The sequence below is a fragment of the Falco punctatus genome (assembly GCF_963210335.1).
Source record: "Falco punctatus genome assembly, chromosome: 1".
NCBI classification, from domain to species: Eukaryota; Metazoa; Chordata; class Aves; order Falconiformes; family Falconidae; genus Falco; species Falco punctatus.
In genome coordinates this window covers 60696667-60719528 of record NC_137580.1, presented here as the reverse complement: position 1 = coordinate 60719528, position 22862 = coordinate 60696667, and the positions used below count along the sequence as shown (strand labels likewise).

The following is a 22862-nucleotide window of genomic DNA, read 5'->3' as shown; positions in this document are numbered from 1 at the left end:
TGTAGGTGAACCTGCATTAGCAGGGGGTTGGACTAGATGATCTCCGGAGGTCCCTGCCAACCCTGACCAGTCTGTGATTCAGATTTATAAGTTATTTAATTTTCACCCAAATGGGCCCTTTAATGACAACACATGTTGTCCAATTACATCAACATCTAAGTAAAGCAACTAACACAGTACAACAAAACAAATGTAGAATGAGATTTCGTTAAGCACAGCTGGATCTGTGTAAAAGCCTTAAGGCCTGTGATACAGAAAAAGGACACAAGGAAGGAGCTGCTGGTACATGAGGATGCAAGCAAATGCAGGTAATGGCTTTGAAGATGCTTGCTAAGGCCTATAGAAAAATATCTAAAGCTGGGGGTGGGGAGGAAGCATATGTGCTAGGTAGCGTACAGCAGAGAAATCATAAGAAATGGAGGACTCCATATTGCCTGCTGCGTGTAGACTTGCAGTTCTCATCCGTGTTACAGCTGTGCTGTTTCTCCCTGCTTCAATTTGTTCTTTAAATTAAACTTCAATCTGTCCCTATACTACTGTGAATGCTATAGTTAAGGCAATAAATTTGTAGCACTGGAAGTGATCACCTATAAAATACGACAGGAACTGAGTTTTCAGCTCCTTACAAATGTAACAGGAAGGAAAGACATCTTAACACAAATAGCAATGCCCTTAGCACTTCATAAAATGCGCATTAGCATCAAAAAAGGATCCCAAGGTTTCTGATGCATCACACGTGATGAAAATGTCTTTAAGTTGTTAATGACACATTTCTATATATATTTTAAAATGTGGTTGTATGTGTTCTTATCGCACAGCATTTGAGACCTAAATACATCACTCTGTATTTGTGTTCTGCTGAATTTTGTACTTTTTTACATACAGGGTTTGCCTGACCACACATCTTGGGACTGGGGTCTTTTGAAATGCTTCTTATCCTCCTGACCTCTGCCAATAACTGTGTCTGCCCCTTCCTTGATTGCTGGTGCCTTCCAGGCCTGCTTACTTGTGCTGTCAAGAGAACAAAAGTTGCAGTAGATCATACAGGTCATCTTAACGTCACCTTCTTCCGTCTTCACAGCTCTTAATGAGCTTACAAAATGCCTTAGGAGGTCAGACCAAGCCTGTCTAGCTCAGTGTTCTGGCTGATTGGAGATACTAGAGAGAATGTGGTTCGTTTCCCTCATACTCTTTTCAGCATCCAGAATTACTGTATTAAGGATGGTAACCGGTGCATACTTGCTTCACTTTTAGACTTTTTTGTGAAACTCTGGCCATGAATTTTCTGACTGTATTCTGAACCTGCTGATATTATCTAGCTCCAAAACCTCCTGTGGCAGAGTTTGAAAAAGTAGTATGAATGTACTTCCTTTTACATAAGCTGCATGTTGGTTCTAGTGTTGTAGAATTTGGTGAATGTTTTGTATTCAGCTTATCTAATGCACTTATAAAATCATAAGCCACAATCATACTCCCTCTTCGGCTTTTTTTTTTTAAAGGTGAAGAGTTCCAGTCCTCTGTGTCCCTTCATAAGGAGGGATCAGGATCAGGGATCTCCCTGATCAATTCCCAGTGTCTTTTCCTTGAAGTGCCCTGTGTCTTTGGCATGTGTAGATCAGAACTACATGCAGCACTCACCCAGCAGAGTGCATAGAGATTTTTGTGTAGTTAGTGTTGTCCTCTGTCTTGCTATCCATAGCCCTACTAATGACACCAAACATCTCTTTGGCTGCCAGTGCACACTGACAATTCCATTAAAATGTGTTCAGTTATGACTCTCCTGTCTCTCTTTTGAGTTTTAGCTGAATAAGGCATGATTTATTTTTCTCTAGATGCACTGGTGCTCTCACCTGCCATCTTTTTACCCATTCATTGAGTTGTGTGAAGTTCTTGTGGACTTTTCTCCCCATGAGCACAGCACTATGAGCTTATCTATAGTGCGTATGCCCTTCTATACAGGTCACTGATGATGTATTCAAGTGGTGCCAGCACCAGTCCTTGGGAAGGTCCCACTGCTGACTTTTCTGTCATGAGAAGTGACCATTAAGTCCTATATTTTGCTTGATATCTTTTAATTGGTTTTCAAGTCATGAAAAGGACATCTCCCACAATTGCAGATTACGTTCTTTAATAAAGCCTTGCCAAAGGATTTTTATCCGTATGCTTTTCTCACAGTATTTTAGCCCTTTACATGCTTCATGAACTTAAATTCTCCTTTACACAAGTTCTACACCTTTCTCAGCTGACTATATTTACCCTTGCTCTCAGTAAACTTACTCTTAATTGCAGACTCAACCATCCTATCAGGACTGGAAATTGTTCATTGGTCTGTATCTCAGCCTTCCCTCTAAGACTCTCCTTTTTATAGATGACAGCTGTGTTGGCAATCTGTCAGTCCTCTGACACAGAGGCAACCTGTAATGATAGGTGAAGGCACCTTGCTTAGCAGTGCTGCAACCTCGCATCTCCTTTCCTTCAGAGCTCTTCATAAATGCCATTTGGTCCTGAGATCTTACCAGTATCTAGCTTGTCTTTTTAAAGCAATTACACAGAAGATGCTAGACCACATTGATCTAGATCTGGCCTAGCTGCTACAGAGAATTTGGCTTCTTCTCAGTCTTTATCAATGTGTGACCCTTCTTAAATCTTTGTCATCAGCTCTCAGTAATTCCCTGCCTGGTCTCCTGCTTTTGATGTATTTAAAGAATTCTGTGCTACCACTGTGAGCATCAGCTTCAGATTGCTTTTTCAGACCTGTTATGTTTAAAGTTGACCTGTGAGGTGCTGTGAGTTTTCCTGTTTCCCTTGCCAGAGGGAACTCCCTCTGAGTAACTTTCTTGTTGAGCCATGTAAGCATTTTTTAATTTCTTTTTGAGTTGTGGCACATGTTTTACTTGGGCTTCTAATACATTACTTAACAGCCTCCAGGTTGGTTGTAGGCATCTTGCTAGTTGGACTGTTCTTTTTTTTTTTTTTTTTTTTTTTTTTTTTTGTTTTGCCTTTATACCTCCATTGCTCCAACTTATTAGTTCAGATTTCAGTTTGACTGTCCTCTCTTGCAACAGTACTAACCCTACTGCACTGTGGTTGCTGTTGCAGAGTAGCTCTCACATGAATACCTCTTATTCTAGTACCCACGCTACTCAAGGTGCTGCTTTTGATTTGGTTATTATTTGAGAACTGCTAGTTATTCCAGGAGGCAGTAATGTATCACCGGAATGCTTTATCTCATCACAAGTTGAAAAACTTATTAGAATGTGGTCTTGATCTCTTACTATTACTACCTGTCTGAAAGTTGCAGTTTCTCTAGTATTGCTTCCTGATCACTACTGTCATCTTGATCAGGGGTCAGGTCAGTAGCACAGTTTTAATTATTTTTTTAGAATTAGATTATTATTTTTTTTATTAGATCAGTACAGACTTCCAACCACAGAGACCTACTGCTACATTTCTTTTTTTTCCTGTAAGATGTGCATGCTGTTGCACTCTATGTAATATTTTGCATATGGTGCCACTTTGTCACCTGCATATCCTGCTGTGCCATTCAAGTCAGGAGCCTGGAAACAGTGTCCTACTGAGGAGCTTTTTTTCCCCACCAGGGCTCTGAATGCCTGTTATACCAGGGCTGGTGTTCAATACCACACATTCTAATTCCTCCATCCATTTCTCGAGCTTCTAGCATTGACTTAAAACTCTTGCAAATTTTGCCCTAGCTTTGCTATACTGGCACATATCAGTCAACTGGCTTTGTGGGCAGCCTGATTTGCCTTCTGTACAGATCTGCCTTCTGTGCTGCAACCCCCTTTACAGTCCTTATTGGTCTCTGAACCAGGTGTTTTGAGTTGATGTCAAGTTTTCTCCTAGCTTCTAGTCTAAATGCTGCTCCTACAGCCTTGCAGCACCTCCACACCAGCAGCCTTACTCTGTTTTTCTGTAAGGTATAACCTGTCCTTCCCGGGTTTTCTTGTCCTAAAACATTACCCAATTCTTAATATACTGGTATTTTCTGGAGAAGTAACAGCTAGAACATTAGATGAAATTAATTTTGTAAAGCCTAGTCAAACTTATCCTCCTATTTAGAGGCATTTTTATATAATGAATGAAGAAATTCCAACTTTATTTAATTTCTGGAATGCTAGTGATGGTGAACCTGGTACTTGGAGAAGGACCAGTAGAGAGAAAAAGAAGCAGCAGGACTGAGGCAGGGTAGCATGTGACTCTTGTATCCTGAGCCACAGAGAATATGCTATGTAGGCATACACAAAGGTTTATGAGCAATTTATATAATATGAGATGTGATCAGCTACAAAAATGGTATTTTTAAATTGTGTTACAAAATCCTACATAAGTTTTTCACAAAGCTGGGGGAACACAGAAAACTAGCAACTGCTAACTGTTCCAATAGACTCGTCTGTATGCTTTATAAACATAGTTTAGGATAATAGTCCTTCTGCTGCTATTTTAGAAAAAAAAGCATGTTGTGGATTACAAAATACTGTTGTCCCCCATCCTCCCATTTTGCCGCCACACAGTCAGCTTAAAAGGATCTGAGTTCTGACTGATCTAAGCCTTCTTGTCTCCAAGATTCCACAAACCATTTTGAATTTCCTCCTTTGGCATGAGAGAGAGATGAACTGGCAGTGTATGTACTCTGAATACTGCTGAGCCAGGAAAAGATGAAATCCAGGATAAAAATATATAGAATAAAATTTTATATTAATGGTTTAACATGTCTGAGGTGATCAGCAACTATATTTATATTGTTTCAAGGCAAAGTGATGGCAAGGTGCATTAAATTACAGTTTCCACCCTGCAGATTTTCCTAAGAGTAGTTAAAGAACCAATAATACTTTGTTCAGTTCTAAAAGATATCTCAAAACCTTATAACAAGCTTTAGGTGAAAAATCTCAGCAATACCCTTTGGATTCATGTACAAAAGTTAATGAGGAAGCCTTAAACAGAAGCCCATTATAATGAAATTTATTTAAATTCTTGAGTACACTATATTCATAACTTTTTAGCACTTCCCAACGAGATGCTTACTATATGTTTCTATAAATTACATATTCATTGCATAGAACTGCACTCATTTCTCTATCAGCATACTATATAAATTATCACAAAAACAGATGAACCAACAAAAGATTCTTGAATACATGTAACATTGGTGGGAAGATAATATCAGTTATAGCTTATCTTCATGGTAAGCAGCTCTAAATGAATCCCTCTTGAATTCATTTAATTAAGAAGCTGAAAAGAAAAAAAAACATGATTAAATGCTGAAAAATGCATACAGAGTATAGCATCACAATTATTTGAAAACAATAAACAAAGACTTCAAAACATTCATTTGAAAAGTCATTTGACATTTGTGTAATAATTTTTAAGTTTTTATATCCCATTTAGTAATTACTAAGCAAGCATGAAAGTTATCAAATAAAACCTGAGTGACTGAAACTTAAATTTGCCTATTTAAAAAATTAAAAAGCAAAATGCACTTCAATCATCTGTTCTCTTTAATCAAGTTCTGCATCTGCTCGTACTGCTTAAAGTGAGAACTATCTCTCTCAGGAGACATTTCAGATTTATTGAAAATGTATTTCTTTTACTGTTGAAGTGGCCCCAGAGGGGGGAGGGTAGAGGACGTGGCAAGGCTCTGTAGGGTTGCAGTCTTCCAAACTCTTAGTATTTTAATAAATTAAGAAGTCTCAGTTGATACTGCTGTTTCTTTACCCCTGGAATGCAACGTTGTATTTTTTAAAAAGTAGATATATATTGTGTGCCACAGCTTTCTAAGTACCTTAACAAAGAAGTGTTATCTCATAATTCAGGAGATGGGAACACAGAGAGACTTGTGCACAACTCTAGACCAAGTTAACTGTCCAAATGCAAAAGCAACGAACTACTGAATGGAGGGGGGGGGGGTTCTGCACTGCCTCTAGCTTCACATGGAAGGAAGAACTTTCATCTTCTTGCAGGTATGCAGTGTACTCTAGCATGCACTTGTAGTAATTCCATCACTTTTCTATTAATGACATAATTAATTAATCATTACAAAATACAAGTACAAGTACCATAAGCTTAAAAGACTGTATCAGTATAAAGATGTTCCCTGCTGCAAAAAGCTGACAAGCTCATTAGGCAAGACATACAAACCATGGCAAAACAGATGGCAACTGGCTGGGTGCTGGAGGGTGATTATTGAAAGGGAAAAGCTAGGATAGATGTATAACACCATGTATAGGGAAGGAACAGAGAGGAGAAGAGAGAGGAATACTGGTAGCAAAGTTTGGGGGAAGAGTGGTAATGGCTGGCGATTACAATAATCAGGCAGGTAGCATTGATAGGCTCAGGAGGGGTGAATGATTGAATGATAAAACTATGAGGAAATACAAAGTGGGCAGTGTTGTTTTGGATAAACATGCTACTACCGTAGCTATTTTTCCTCACTTTCTGCCTACAAGTGAACTGCATCTTTAGCAGCTGAGACATGATACAGAATATGGATAAGGTAAACACTGGAAGTTATAGACAAGTTATAAAACAAGCTTAAGAGGCTAGATAAACAAAGAAGAAAAAAGCCTCAAAAAGCCCAAGCACCATAAAAATCATAAACTAGAGAGTAGCCAAAAATGAAAGGGGGTGAGGAGCTGGGCAGCAGTTCTGAAAAATCTAGAATACCAAATTGGACATCTGTTGGGGTAGATTTGCAGAAATTAAAAAGAAACCATGTCACCTTATGCAAAGCAGGGGAAAGCAGAACAGGAAAGGATGGCCAAACTGACATTACCTAGCTGGAAATGGGTAGCATAGGTAGGAGTAAATGGTAAACTGTAAGCCTTACAAGAAAGCTATAAACATAAAAAGAGGCATTCTTAATGGCAGAAGTCACAGAATGGAGGTCCTACTCCTAGGAAAGCATGCAAACTGCCACAGGAAGACACGCACCCTTAAGAGATCTGTTATGGGGCCAGACACCTGAAATTCAGATCTCCCATTCTTTAGAGCGCTAGAAACCAGCACAGAGCAGGGACACTTCACAAAGAGGAATGTGGAAGTCTGTGGATACCTATGAATTCAGTGTGCTGTTGGATGGCTCAGATGAACAGAGGAGACAGAGCTGTTTTGATTTCCATTTCAATGGGCAGCTTCTCTGCTGAAGAACACTGTCTCTAGTCGTGTTAAGAGATGTACTATAGAAAATGCTAAATGGAAGATGCTTTATTTTGAAAACTGTATATTATTGTTTTCCTGTCTTAATAATCCAGATTTCTGCTGTTTTAAAGAAAGTAGCCTGTTGAGCACTATAGACCTGAATGTGAATTTTATCAGAAGTAGATTTACCAGTTCATAAACTTAAGGTGAATCAATTTAATTATGCATGAATTCAACACAGAACATCTGAATAGTTGTTAGTAGTGCTCACATTTATCAATAAATTTGATTTTATATGTCTGCAAATACTATTTGCTCTACTTACCAATATTTTATATTTCCAATAAAGAACTATTTCATTTTATTCACTTGCATTTAAATTGCTCAATATTATATAGGATTTCTTTACTGAAACAAATTTAATTATAATGAGGGTAGACATTTCTTATATGGTGTATATAGTTAATGCCAGGAATTTTCAGGCTCTGGGGCATCTTACAATTTGTCTGTTCTTCTTGCATTCATTGACAAAGTTTTTCTCTAAGCAATGAATGAATACTTCATGTCTGACTTAACAGCTATGGGGTTTTTTTTCAAGAAAATAAGGCATCTTTTATTTATCATACTTCCTTGAAGATTAGTTCATTTTCCCTGCTAGTCAATACAGAATATGTATCTTCCATTCCACCAATGCATAGTTCAGAAGGCTGGTTATAACTACAGTATATAGTAGGTATAACTACAAACTTTTCACGTTACTTTTTTCCGCTATAAAGAATAATCTGACAACAAAACACTCAACTGCAGGTACCAAAAAAATCCTTTTAAAAGCTACTTAATGCAAGCTAGTTAATGAAAACTTATATAAAAACTTTGAATTTTTAGCTGCTCAAATAATTTAAATTCATATTAAAACAACTGCAAATGATAAAACATAGATTTGAAAGCACAATTGGATGTGTCAATGATAATAAAACTGTGCTAAAAGTTTTATCCAGAAAATAAAGCAGAAAAAAACAACAGAGATCAGTTAATGCTTCAGCCAAAGCTGCTAAAAAAAAAAAAAAAAAAAAAAAAAGCTGAGAAACTTTTTTTAGTATCAGTAAACAGTGGGCAAGACTTTTCTCTGTCTGTCCTCTTGAAGAAACCAGTGTTACAAATATTTACATTCCTAACATTCCCAGTAATACAATGCTGTGCTAGTGTACTGATGTCTTCTGTTTTGTTCTTACCATCCTCCCTCATTCTTTTTAATAATCTGTGTACTTTTTGGACTGAAACTTTCTAAAGTGAGGTTTCCAGAGAGATCTCCAACCTCTTTCCTGAACAGCAAAGCTAACTTAAGAGTTCATGCTTTGGCTTATAGCTGAGAATAGTATCCATGTCATTCCCATGTGTATTAGTTGACAGAGTTCTGTATTGATATAATGAAATTTTATTGCTCAATCACTTGAGTGCTACTTAACATATACCTTATTCAGTTTAAATATTGGGCTGAGGAAGCTTCCAAAAAATATTTTCTTGGACATATCAACACTCTTGCCTTGTACAGAAAGCATAATGAAAGGCAAAATGTTTAATAGTATATATATATATATATATATATATATATATAAAATTTATTGCATTATCTTTCAACAATTAATGACAGCAATTAAAATGAAAGTTTTAGCAAAATGAAACAATTCATCTAGTTCCCATAAAAAAAAGTGGATTAGTAGAGGCATGAAAATGCCCTGCCATGGTAAAAATGTCTATAGCAGAGAGATTTGTTACATGCTAGCTCATCCATCATGACAGTGTTGCCTCAGTAGGTAACCTTTGTGATGACCTCCATTTTGCATCACCTTTCCCATTCCAACGCTTTATTGTATTTTACAATAAAATAAAAGGGTATTTTACCAGCTTATTAAACTTTTTTTTCCCCCCTAACCCCAGACTTCAAGAAGAAAATTCTGTGGAAGAAGAATTAAAAACTTAATTGCAAAATGTCTGAAGTGGATGAAAAAATGTAAACAAAAGGTTAGTGTCCCTTCCTACATACATGCTCTCTAAAGAGCATACTTACAGACCTGTGCTCTTACCTAGCACTCCTCTGGAAACCCTTCTGTGTCACAGAAATTAAGAATGACAATGGCAGGGTCAAAAAAATAACAGCATTCTCAGTACTTTTATCTATGCACATTAGAAAAGGAAATTACAGTATTTCTCCAGTTTTTGACTTCAGCTTTATGTTTATTCACCTCTGTTTTGATTTATCTTTGCTACATAGAGGTCACTGGAGGGAAAGAGGGTGTATGGCAGGTTCTGTTACTGTTTCACTTTTTATGGAAGCATGCTGCTACATAGAGGGCTTATTTGGTTGTTCAATGCCAGAGAACAGAAACAATTTAGTATATTTGACTTTTAAAAAAAATAATTAGGACAGTGAAATTGATGCTTGAGATTGTGCATATAGCATTAAAACAATTTCAGTTTTCTTTAATTGTTGCTTTAGGCACACCAACATAAACATTCTTTCTTTTTTCTGACAGATCATTAGTATGTTTTTTTTTCTTAGTATTGTTAAAGGCAAAGCTTTACTAGCCTGAGGACAATTTATCACATAGACTTTGACTGGTTGTAGGCTTCACCTTGAAACTATCAGTCTATGATAGTTTCAAAGACAAAGATAGTACAAAAGACAGACTTATTTCATATCTTAAGCTATGAACGTGGAATTCCTTGGAGGATCCTAAGGAAATCAGATAAAAAGATTAATGTATATCAAAATATATGACTAAAGTTAAAATTCAGGATATTAAATTAAAGGGGGAAAGAGAAAATTACAGAACTTACACACTTGGTTCTCCTTAGTGTTTTCCATGTTCACTTTGTTAATTTTTTTAAGAAATACGCACATAAACCAAAGAGGCTTCTCTTAAGAAACACTATAGCATTGTCATGAAGATGACATGGTTGAGATCACTGAAGTGTCAAAGAATCAATAGTATGTTTGTTTAAAAGAATGTAACAAAAAATGGGGTCAGAGCTACCCAGGAGACCAACAGAAACGTGAAAGTTTGAACACTGGAAAGGAACAGGAAAGTAAATTACACGTCTGGGAAACTAGGAAGTAAAATTTAATAATAGCAAAGCAAATGGAACAGTTCTGGTGGTGGTTTCCTGTAATTCTACATTGAATGAGGATTAAATGATTAATTTATTCCCATGAAAACATGAAGAATCTACAACAGTCCAAGTATACCTGCAAGATCTTGCTTATTTCTGCAGCAGCAGTAACATAAAAAAATCAAAGAAACCTATATAACACTTAGCCAGCTATTAAATGATTCTCATGTATTTCTGCATCCACGGGGTTCATTCTTTTATTAATTTACTTGATGAGTCTTACTGATTAGTAAGTTGTGATATTGAATCTACTTAGCTCCTTAAGACAGAATTTAGTTTATGTATCTAATAATTCCTTCATATTATCAACATGATGCAGCACTATCTCATTTTAACAGGACTGTGAAGAATCATTCTTTTCAGCACTAACCTGGATTTCTTTTATTTCTTTCTTCACCAGCTTTAACATACTAATAGGTGCACTTCTTTTCCACATGCATTGCATATCAAACTAAATTTCTTGCAATTAAACTTCAATAGAATTCAGAAGTTCCTTTTCCCCCCTGCCCTAAATTCTTGGTCCTTTATTCTTAGCTTGGACATGGAGGACCACAAAATCTACAAATTTTATATATAATAATAATCCAACTTCTGATAGACTCTCCAAAGAAAAAATATCTGATATATTACTAAATACAGGTTCAATTGTGTGTGTGTGGGAATAAAAAAAAAAAAAAATCCATCCCACCTAGAATTTACAGCAAACAGGTTAGCAAGAAGAGAGGGAAACACCCTACATAAATTAAGATTCTTAAAGCTCATTATAGAATTATATATAATTCTATATAAATCGTTAAAGTATGTGATACTACAATATAGGTAGTAGACCTGAGCAATTAGGTCTGCAGTAACATCAATGGTATTGTGTAACAGAGTAGGTATCACACAGCAGTCAAAAAACCTTAGTGCAAACATTCACAAAAGCCAGGCAAGGTCTGGAAATTGGCAGTCATATAAGCCTGTTGTTAACAGGTGATGAGAACATTCCTAAGATGAAAGAACTGAAAACGGAAGCAGTACAACTGTCAGGCTTTCTTTAGTAGCTGTTAAATTGCATGGCATGGAACAACTACTTTTTCCTTTTGGAAAACTTGTTATGAGAAGATGCAAGTGAGCTCAGGCCATGGGTTGACATTCTTTGGCAGTGCTTCTCGAGTGAGCTTGCAATCTGCAGCTCAAGCTTGTAATTCCTTCTTCTGTTAAGTTTAACACTTAAGCACTTAATGGGAAGTAAGAATACTCACACTTAGGAAAACCAGATCCTGTCTTTCACCCTAAGTTACTTGAGCTAGAAGGTAGTCTCCAGAGAGGATGCTGAGAGGCCATACAGACTACCCCAGCTGGCAAACTACTAACTCCATACTGATGAAATCTTGCAATATGATATTATTTGGCCCTTTGAAAACCTGTTTCCTTAGCAGAAATGAGTAAAAAGCAGCAGCACACCTACTGTGCATATTGCAAGGTGAAGAGTTTCCTTGTCTTGAGTATATTATTAAAGGCTAAAACTAACCTGAGCTGATCTAAACTAAGTATCAATTAATCAGCATAAAGAGACCAAGCTCAGTAAGCAAGAAAATAGTTCTAAAGTCTCACAGCAAAAAGTAATAGCAAAAAATGTATGTATTAACTCAAACGTTAGATCGAAGTTGGTGTTGCAAGGCTGAACCCTTACTAGTGGAACATAGCACAGAAAATAAAGCTGTCTGCTGCACTATTCACAACACCTAGTCATGGAAAAGAACAGTAAGAAGGATCTGAGAAAAACTATAGAAGAATTCCTCATATGATTCTTTCACAGTGGCTGTAAAAACAATAGAACTGTTAACATTAATAGATACAGTTCTTTTGTTCTCACTCCAAAATAGAGCTTTATGCATCTATTGTACTGATGTTTCCCTTACATATATATTGGTTGACATTTCATGGTGCCAGATACTGTATCTACATTGCAACACAGGTGTCATTCACTTACACTTCACTATATGGTAATTGGAAGATAGACTAATATTCTGTGAAGGATTAGTCTACTGGTTTATAGAAACCAGCCTCAGTGGATATAAGGAAAATCTCATCTTTTCAAATGTACTGTGGCCAACCAGACGGAGAAAACAGCATTCATGCATATTATCTCTATTGTAAAGGCTAGCATAGCCTGTTAAGACTATGTCAACTGTATACATATATATACATATTTATATACCTGTATACATATACAGATCTCTACAGGAAAATAGTTAACAAGAAGCAAAGACTGAAGCAATGGGAAGAACAAGGGACAGGACAAGAGGAAACAGCCTCAAGTTACACCAGGGGAGGTTTAGATTGGATATTAGGGAAAAAAAAAATCATGGAAAGGGTGGTGAAGCATCAGAACAGGCTGCCCAGGGAGGTGATGGAATCACCATCCCTGGAAGTATTTTAAAAAAACATAGATGCAGTGCTTAGGGCACACTTTAGTGATGGACTTGACAGTCCTGGGTTAACAGTTGGACTTGATGATCTCAAGGTCTTTTCCAACTTAATGATTCTATGATTCAAATAGGATCAAAAGTCAATGGAACAAAATTGCTAATCCTGGAAAACAGAACAACAGAAAAAGTAGTCTTCCTCATTAAAAATATTTAGCCATTCTACAAACCAAAGCTTTGGGAGAGAAAAATCAACAGGTCTCTTTTTTGTTCCACAAACCTGACAACTGGGGAAATGTCACTGTATTCCTTTTACCTCAGTAGCCTTGTCCATCATCACTATAGCACTGAAGATTTGCTTAATTGCACCTTTTCTTTTCCTCTAGCTAGGCTTTTTCATGTACATCTAAAAATGGTACCAGGATCACAAGAAAATGCTATGGGCCATCTGTTCCTGACAGGCTACTAAAAAGTGTGTAACAGATCAGAAAGAAGATGTGAATCAGAAGGCTAGACTGCCCCTTTAAGGTGACCTCACAGCTGAAAGCATCCACCTACAAAAGACAAGAACTGTATTTTTTTTTACTATCTTTCTACTTTTTGCATTTGTCAGACAAATTATAACTGTTTAATTGACATCTGTACCTATAATTAAGAAAGACTATAACCCTTTCTTTTCTTTCTGGTATAGCTGACAAAAGAAGAGGTATATATACTTTTAGTGATAAATCACAGCTTAGTACTGTACTGGTTTGTGGTTTTGTGCCTTTTCTTATGTACATTTTAGTTACAAAGACACACAAATCAATATCTGATAAAGGTTTATAAACTCTAGCACATGTTTTCTTTTGACTTTTTCATGAGGCACTTCATATGCAACATGTCAGCTGGTTTCAGCTAGGATAGAGTTAATTTTCTTCTTAGTAGCTGGTACAGTGCTGTGTTTTGGATTTAGTATGAGAATAACATTGATAACACACTGATGGTTTAGTTGTTGAGTAGGGCTTGCTCTAAATGAAGGACTTTTCAACTTTCACATCCTCTGCCAGCGAGGAGATGAACGAGAAGCTGGGCTGGAGCAGAGCCAGGACAGCTGACCCGAACTAGCCAGAGGGATATTCCATACTGTAGAACGCCATGCTCAGTATATAAACTGGGGGTCAGGTGGCTGGGGGCCACTGATCGCTGCTGGGGGACTGGCTGGGCATTGGTCAGTGGGTGGTGAGCAGTTGTGTTGTCCATCACTTGTTTGTTCTTTTTCCCTTGGGTTTTATTTCTCTGTCTCCCTCTCCTCTTCAGTAAAATTATTTTTGTTGTTATCATTTAAAAAAAAATCAATTATTAAACTGTTCTTATTTCAACCCATGGGTCATACCTTTTTTCTGATTCTCCTGCCCATCCCACCAGGGGATGGGGGCAGTGAGTGAGCAGCTGCATGGTACTTAGTTGCTGGCTGGGGTTAAACCATGACAATATGCTCAGACCCATTTAACTGTTCTGCATTAACAGCTAAGTTAACAACATTAGCTTTCCCGCCCTTTTTGGTTTGCTTAAATTAGTCACCTTTCTTCCTGCTTCTTCCATTTCCCGTAGACTTTGTGATAAAAATTAAAATTGTTTACCTGGAAGCTGTTCTTAAACTTATACAAATCTATTAAAATGTATAAGATGAAATTTTAATGAGAGATTACCTGTATGGGTAGCCATGGTATTTGGAGCGAAATATCGACAACAGGAAGCTGAAGAAGAAGACCACCAGCCCCAGGCCTACCAGACATATTACTGGAAAGAACATAACTTTATTAGCACACAAAAGACTTAAACCTGGAATCTCTACAAGGCATATTATTCATGTCAATCATTTCTGGAATATTTTGACACAGTTAAATACAAAAATGTTACTGTCTTGACTACTGATGCCCACTATCTTCTGACAAGATTTCAAACACATATGGAAATAATATTTATGGTTATTAAGAAAAAATAATTTGTCAGAGTAACAGATACATTTTCCAGAAAAAAAAAAAAAAGGTAGAAATTATCAAATTAAATGTATGTGGATGCAAACACCTTGCTGCTGATAATGGGTTTAATAACCCTGTGAATTATACATATCAAGCCATTTTATTTCAGGTATTTGGGTGTTCTTTTTGGAAAACAAATTACATTTAGAAAAATATCCCTTCACTAATGGAATCATGTTCTCTCTAGTCAACCATCTAAGGCTGAAGTGACAGCAAAGACAGTTTAATTCGTTTTTCCAGTTCTTACTGGTTAAAACATTTCACTGTTGCAATTTCCAAGGCTGGTAGTCAAATCACTTTTTACTCTTAACTTGATAGCAATGTAAATCTTTAGGTTTTGAAGATAAATAACAATGATGAGACTTTTTGATATGATCTAGATGGAAGCACTTTGAGCCTTTTCAGACAGACAATGAATCAGCAAGTAAATGCTTAAATTAACAAATAAAATTGGGAACACCAGTTGTCTATGTGATAAAGCATAAAACCTTTTTGATCATGATAGCTTGCTCGATAGCATGTGGAAAAAAAAAGGCAACATGTTACAAGCTGATGTGTATAATTGAGATGCAGCTCATCTACATTAGATAACGTTTTGGTTCTAGTGAGCTACTGTGATTTTAAAAGCTTCTCTTATTATACTATTCCTACTTAAGCCAAACCTTTGCTATTTAATTGTATATTCATGCTTCAAAAGTGTACTGGCTTTGAGTGAAGTATGAGCAACCAGGAAGCTGGGGAAATTGACAATGATGCATTTTTTCATTAAAACTGACCATGTGGAAATTGACATATGTCAATTGAAATAAAAAAAATCTGCAGTCATTTTGAGAAAATTAGCCATGTACAAATCTTACAAACACACATAATTCACAAATTCACAAATATGATTTCAAATGGATGAATACATTGTGAAGTATGAACAGGGCAGGGCAGGTACGTGAAAAGCATTGACATAATGGCCACAAGCAGAAGAGAGTCTGACAGAGCAGCCCACTGTTATTTTGCTGTGTCCACATTCACAGATCCAGATCTCAATTGTGATCTATGATCAGATTCCAATTAAACTCACACCACTGTCTCTTTTGACATCAGTATTAAGGCTAGATACTGTAAAAGATATTCAGAATTAAATTATATGTCTAGAGCTCATTGAAGATGATCCTCAAATCACTACAGATGAGAGATCTCTACTCAACATTCAACTAGTTATTACAAAGAATTCTAGAATGCTTTTATAGAAAATAGTTGGCCAGCCTTATCTGCAATACTGTGTGTTACATAGAATAAGCTAAAGAACTGATACAGAAAGAAAGGGGAAGCAGCACAGGAAGTCTGGTATCTTCGAAGGTTTTTCAACACCTTATACAAGAAAAAGAATAAGTGGCAAGAGATATGAAAAAAAACGTAAGAGTAGAAAGGCTGATGGGCATATTTGTTTCAACCTATACCACAGTCAGCAGAAGTCTGATGTAACAGTTAAGAAGTTTAAATCTGGATAAAATACCTTCATGTTGTGTGTTTATGCAATTAATTGCCAGAAAATCTTGCAAATATTTGAAATGACAACAACATTCAGAAAACGATAAAACTTGCACTTCAGGCTAAAAATCTTTTAGACATTACAGATTAGGTTATGTTCTGTACTACATCTACTGTTGGGCTTTCACCTTCCCCTGAAGATGTGACACTAGTAAAACTACCAAGTAAAAGAATTTTCATACTCTTTTGGATGTTGTCATCTCTAGCATCTTAAATGCCTAAATTAATTTGAAACTGGTTTTTATGTTGCTAATTTTCAGTATAATTCAAGAGCTCCATAGCGACTACTCTATATACTACTCTACATAGTAGAGATAGGGTCAAGCTTGTACACGTATGCTTAAAACTTATTTTTTACTGTTACAACTTCATGTGAATGTAGTTTTCTTCAACTGAATTGTTATACTCTTCTCCACCCCACAAAAGGTAAACATTGGTTTAAGGTAGAGACTGTCTGAAAACTTAATCAGATGTTAATTTGTAATTTCTCAATGCCTTCTAATTGTGTAAATATTGTCTTAGTTGTACTAAAGAACTTACTTCTTCTTTTTCCCACATCCCCTTTGGAGGTAGCAGCTTCATTTAGGAGTACCATTCCCATGGTGATAGCAGCATCTGTATCGCCATTGTCAAGGAAAACAGATGTGTGGATACCTCAGAAAGCCACAAAGGTACATCTACAAGTTAAAGCTTTCAGGTTCATCAAATGAAAGAAAGTATTTATATATAAAACTGCATATTGCAATCTGTACTGTACCAATATACTCACCTGTGGCAAAAAAATTGTGCAGTGAGATTTCCCTTTGTGCAGTCTAGATAAAAAAGGAAAGAAGCTTTAAAGGACAAGTCATCAAGTAGGACAAACAGATTTTGACAGTTGTGAAACAGCTATTCCCCAGTATCTTGCAATTTTTTGTATACGATAGTAAAGGACTTTTAAAAATGAAAACTGTAAGAACTAGAAATCATTCAGTGTTATTGCACACAATTCATTGGTTATTTGATGCAAACTGAAGCAGTTAAGACTGCTTTATCTTCCTCTGCTTCTGCATAAGACATTAGCTCCCTCTTTAGTGTCATATTGCTTAATAATTTAGCAGGGAAACATCTCAGAGGCAAAGTCCTCAGTCACTTTCAGTGTTTTACTGTCTCATTATAACTGTTACAAATGTGAGCAAGTGCATAATAGTAAAACAATTTAACTAATTTAGCAGGATCTTAAACCATTCACTTAATTGTTTATTAGAAACTGCATAAACAGAAAGGAGTGGTTACTACTGTGCCTAACATCTGTTCTGAAGAGGCAGCATGCCTGAATGCCACACTGAAGGAGTGCATCATGGGAGCTCTGTCATACAACTTCAGGGAATATGAACTTCACCAGAGTTAAATGATTCTTGAGTAAGACTGGATTTTTAAGCATTACTTACCCCAGGGCTAGGTAGCAGGATGACTACCAACTTTAAGAACAATAAAAGGTTTCTATTTACGCACATATATAACTCGTGGGAGACACCTCAAATATCCATAAACAATATCTGCATCTCGTAGCATTATACTTCCACTAATCCTACAAATGTTTGTATTAACATTTTTCACTTAAGAAATGCTCAAAATCAAACCATGTTCAAAGACTTCTGAAATTTCGGTTATGCAATTTCAATTAAGCTGAGTCTGAGCAAAAGGATTTACGAGTGTCAATGATAACATCATCACACTTCATCACAGACTGGCAGCCTGATTCAGGTTCGAGACTTCCAAATTTCATATCTATGGAATGAGAAAAGTCAAATGAAGAATAACAGGATTAAAAATAGCAAACACCAACAGTGAAAGGATGTAGATGCCAATAGGCAACGTCAGGGAAATAGAAGTTTTGACACCACCTCTTCAGTAAAGACATCTACCTACAATCCTAAATTAGACACTAATTAGCAACACACTAGTAGCCCAAATTACTTTCTGAAATGCAAACAGTATAATGCATAGGGTAACTCTTACAAACAAGTGATTACGTTACTAGGCTAACTCTTATGAATAAATGGTTATATTCAAATTTTCCAGAAGCTTATTACTAGACATGACAAAATATTAAAAAAATAAAAAAATGTTTGCATATTGTTGTGAAAGAAAAAACCAGCCCTAGAATCCATGAGACTATGCAAATTGGAAGGGAAGGCAAAAATTACTTTCTAAAAATTTTGCCTGTTAAGATTCAGATTCATGAGCATAAAAGACTGGAAATCTGTGCTAATGTTTCCAGGAGGAAAAAGGAATTCCAAAGAATGTAATGAGAATCATTCAGTTCTCTGCTTTCAAAAGTTACGAAAGCATAAAAATTAATTAATTGAGGAAGGTGCAACAAAAAGGGCTGAGAAAAAACAAAATCCACATGTATTTCTACCCTGTTAAGAAAGCCCCTAATGTAACATTATCTAATAACTTTACCAGTCCCTCACTTATAGTAGTGTTTTTGTTCTTGGTTCTACCGTGTCATGGAAAAAAAACAGCCTCAAGATATGGGGGTAACTCACCAAATCCTCTCAGGGAAGTGCTACTTTCTGCAAAGGTTTTTGGACTGCTTTGTAAATGGAATTTATTTGCTTGATTATCTCGTGCAGTATTGCACATAATGTGGTCCTTTGCTATCTCCCTTACCTAGTTGTTTCTCAGAAACAAACCAACCAACCAACCAACCACACACTAAAAACCTGTTTGGCAGACAACCATTCTGTTCCTCAGTTCCTATTTTCTTACTGGACCATGAGTTTAATTCACTTTTCATCCCATCAAGAATAACAGTCTCACAAAATTAACTATTTGCTCTGCAACTGAGAATTTCAGATCTGTAACCAGCTGAACTGTTCTGTTCTTTTTCCCCTCTCTTTTCCAGTCTCACATCATTACCCCTAAAGCTTCCCTCACATTGTCACTATTATTGCTTCAGTTGTTGCTTTCTAACTTTAGTCATCACTGTTGAGCTTTCAGCCTCGCTAGGTGCCTTTTAGCTTCAATGATACCAGCTTCATAACTTCACACTCTAACACTGAGCGTGTCACTTGCCTCAGCTCTGTCTTGTTCAAGTAAAAAATCAGTCTTGGCGAGTTGTGATTTAAATGCAATAATTAGCTTTTTACCACAGAATATATAGCTTAATAAGCTGCTATTATTTGCTCCCGTTTCTAACATATGTTATGTTTTTACATTATTTTAATATTCTACAAAAAAAAGCAATGGTCTGAAAATAATCTTTAACAGTATCAGATTTCTCTAGCAGTGCAGAATGTAAAATTTTAGCAAGTGGTTACTTGGACAATTTTCCATCTGCCAAAAGTGTGGTGATATCAAAAGATGTACTTATTTTCTAATTCCTCTTTTATCTCCCTCACTATGCATTACAAAACTATTCTGAAAATATATGGGAGTGTGGCACTCAGATAAACCATGGCTAACAAATGTTTTAAATTTCAGATGGTCATGTTTTCTTATAAATGTATCCCTCTGTAGCAATTTTTTTGTCTGTGCATATCCAGTTATAGTTATATGTCTGCTCAAATTTGGAATAATTTTACTTTTACATATTAAACTGCTGCTGCTCCTTTTCCCAGCTGGTACATGCTTTTCATAGAAATTGTCAACATATATTATTCAGTTAGTGTTTTTGAAAAGGTTCTGAATGTTTTGATACAAGAACAGCAACAGTTTTAAAGTAGGATGAAAGAGAGATTGATCGTCAAAATTCATAAGATTATTCAGAAAATGATCAGCAGTTACAGAGCATAATATTTAGTCCTGCAAAAATCAAGATGTCTGATCGGAAGTATTAAAAAAACACAAGAAGAGACGCAAACCCAAACAAAACAAAACAGATTGGGTCAATAAATTCCAGAATGACAGATACCCTACAAAATGAAAATTACTAGTAGGTTACTGTACTTTAATAGAAAATTTAATCATTGTTAATTCCAGCTAGAATGCCCCAAAGGAAGTAAACCTGATAGTTCATAAGTTTATTAATGTGATATATAATTCATATCTTAACTTCACAAATTTAATTCTAATTTTCTAATTTCTAAAAAAAAAATATAATTGGTAGTGGGTGGGGAATTAAAAGAGGAAAGAAAACAAGTTGAGTAACACTTGGTTACTTTTGTGAAAAAGGTTGGTGGTCTCATTCACATTCTGGTGGATTTCTTCCAAGAGTACAAAACCCAGCATTAGCATTATATCCATAAAGAAACAACTATCTTTCAGTTGCTGATCACAGCTTTTTAATAACACATGAACAAGAAAAACTAGAGAAGAAAATATGCATCCACTTGAGTCTGTGCTCAGTTTACTATTAACTAAAATGGGGACAGATTATCACACAAACTTTTAAAACTTCTCGTTCACTTTCCCATACACGGAACAAAGACAAGCACATACCTTTTTTGTGAAGGAGTAATATGATCAACAGGAAAATCTATGGTGTTTTTCTTCTCTCCTTTTACTTGTTTTTATGCTTGGGGGAGGCGGGGGGGGGGGGGGGGTAGGGGGTGATGATTAGAACATGAGAAATTCTTTGCTGGCCCCTTGGGGCATACTTTGCTAACTGAGAGAGACATTAATCTTAACTTTTTCCTACTAATTCTTAAACCTGTAAAATACCTGCTATAATTTCAGAAATGTTGACCACATTACAGGTTCTTTATCTGAACCATTTAATGAGGATTTAACTTTCAACTTAAATTAGAAAAATCCAAGCATAACATGCATTCTAGTCATTCTATTTAGGAAATATTCTTCAACTACTTGAAGTTCATGAAAACAAGGTATTAACCACTTTTCCCAGCTCGAGAATCTAATTTTTTATCATAGGTTGAAAAAAACTAATGAAGACAAAAAGTATGGTTCTGCAATGAAACAGGTCTCACGGTTTCTTTCAAGACACTGTTGCTTTAGTTCAATGAGCAATGAGGTAACAATGAGCAATAATTTGAATATTCCACTTATACTATTCAATGTGTAATAACTCTCAATTAGACCATAACTATCCCAGTGGATTATTCAACAGGCCTTAAGGGCTGAGGAAGGAGGCACATTTAAGATACCAATCTCATGTCTCATCTCAGTGAAGAAGGATGACTCATAACTCAGAAGTTGAAAAACTGGAGGATAATCTGAAAATTATTTATTTGAATATAATTTTAATTCAATTATGATTGTACAAAATCAAGGTGTACTTCAGTATTTTGTAATGGCCTGAAATCCAGTTGTACTGATAGTCACAGTAATGCTGAAAATTGTTTCACCTTAAAACCTTCAGGCTTCAGGTACACCAAATGGCTTCTCAAGAATTTAGGAATTATTACACGAGTCTTGGCACTGGAGTTCTCCTCAACTCCCTGAAATATGCAATTCACAACAGTAAAGTAGCTGCAAGTTTGCATTTCAACCTTTTAAATGTCAACCAAACTACTGCTTTTCAATGCTTTTTCATCAATTTAACAGAGCGGATAATCAATTTGATACTCATATATAATCTCCTATAGTGAAATATTTTATTATTCATTCGATTAGTTTCATCTCCAATTTAATGAGACTGTCTTTCTAATCCACAAATAATCTGATTGAACCATCCCTCTTGTGACGCTCTTAAGATACCTCAGAATGGAAAGGCCATATACTTCAGGAGAAGAGAAAGATTCTGGAATCCATTTTAATTCAACTGCAATGAAGTAGCATCCAGATACCTGACTACATTTGTGCTAAATCACTAATCAAACATTCAGGGGTTTCAGCCTGATTTACATCCTAATTATTCACATGGGTATCATCTTTTAACAACTAACTCTGGGGAGATGACTCTATATATTTATTATTTATGACCTTTTTGGGTTTGTAAATGACATCTGATGGAGTTTCAGGGTTAGTCCTGTCCATCTCGCAAATTCTTACAGTGTGGTTTGCCACTATACAAAATAAATAGTTTTTTCTAACCTTATTTACATTATTATTTGTCTCTACAAATTTTATGGCCTAGAGACATATAAATCACAGAAGTATACACATCTCCATAACGGGTAGATGTGTAACGGTACTTTAGTTTCCTTAACGTTAAATGTATCAGATTAAAACAACTGAATGCATTTTTCTTAATAGCTTCATTTCTTAACATTTAAACACAGATACATTGCCTAAACCAAGCTCTACTTGAGCTATTTATAAGTATTTATGACACTATATAATTTTTTCCCACTATTCTAATACTGTATTCCAAACATCTACCTTATTTTCCAGCACTTTATTTAAGATACTGGACTTCGTGTGTTGTCTCATCTGTTTCTTAGTACACACTTGATTGTTCACCATGTGTGTACAGCATCTCTCTTGCTTTCTCTAAGCACCCATACATTTTTTAAAGAATATCACACATTCTTTTTCTATATCATAAATCATGATCAATATGACTCTAGGCTGGCATTACACTTTCTTTTATTTTAAAGACCTGGGCAGTATCTTAATAGACAGTTTATTCTTAGCTGAATGTACTTGAGGATTTTTCAGTTTAGTAAAA

At 35.9% G+C, this 22862-nt stretch overlaps 1 protein-coding gene across 2 annotated transcripts in view; it reads right to left on the bottom strand.

Annotated features, from left to right (window-relative positions):
• Window positions 1–4964: 4964 nt before the first annotated feature.
• The window catches only part of TUSC3 (tumor suppressor candidate 3), a 161958-nt gene continuing 144060 nt past the window's right edge, over window positions 4965–22862 (bottom strand). For both annotated transcript variants that reach the window (XM_080373911.1, XM_080373910.1), the window contains exons 8-10: window positions 16844–16918; window positions 14429–14519; window positions 4965–5250 (exon numbers count right to left, since the gene is read on the bottom strand). In XM_080373911.1, coding sequence (XP_080230037.1) covers window positions 5235–5250; window positions 14429–14519; window positions 16844–16918 — 182 coding nt within the window. In that variant the 3' untranslated portion in view covers window positions 4965–5234. The remainder of the gene's footprint in view (window positions 5251–14428; window positions 14520–16843; window positions 16919–22862) is intronic.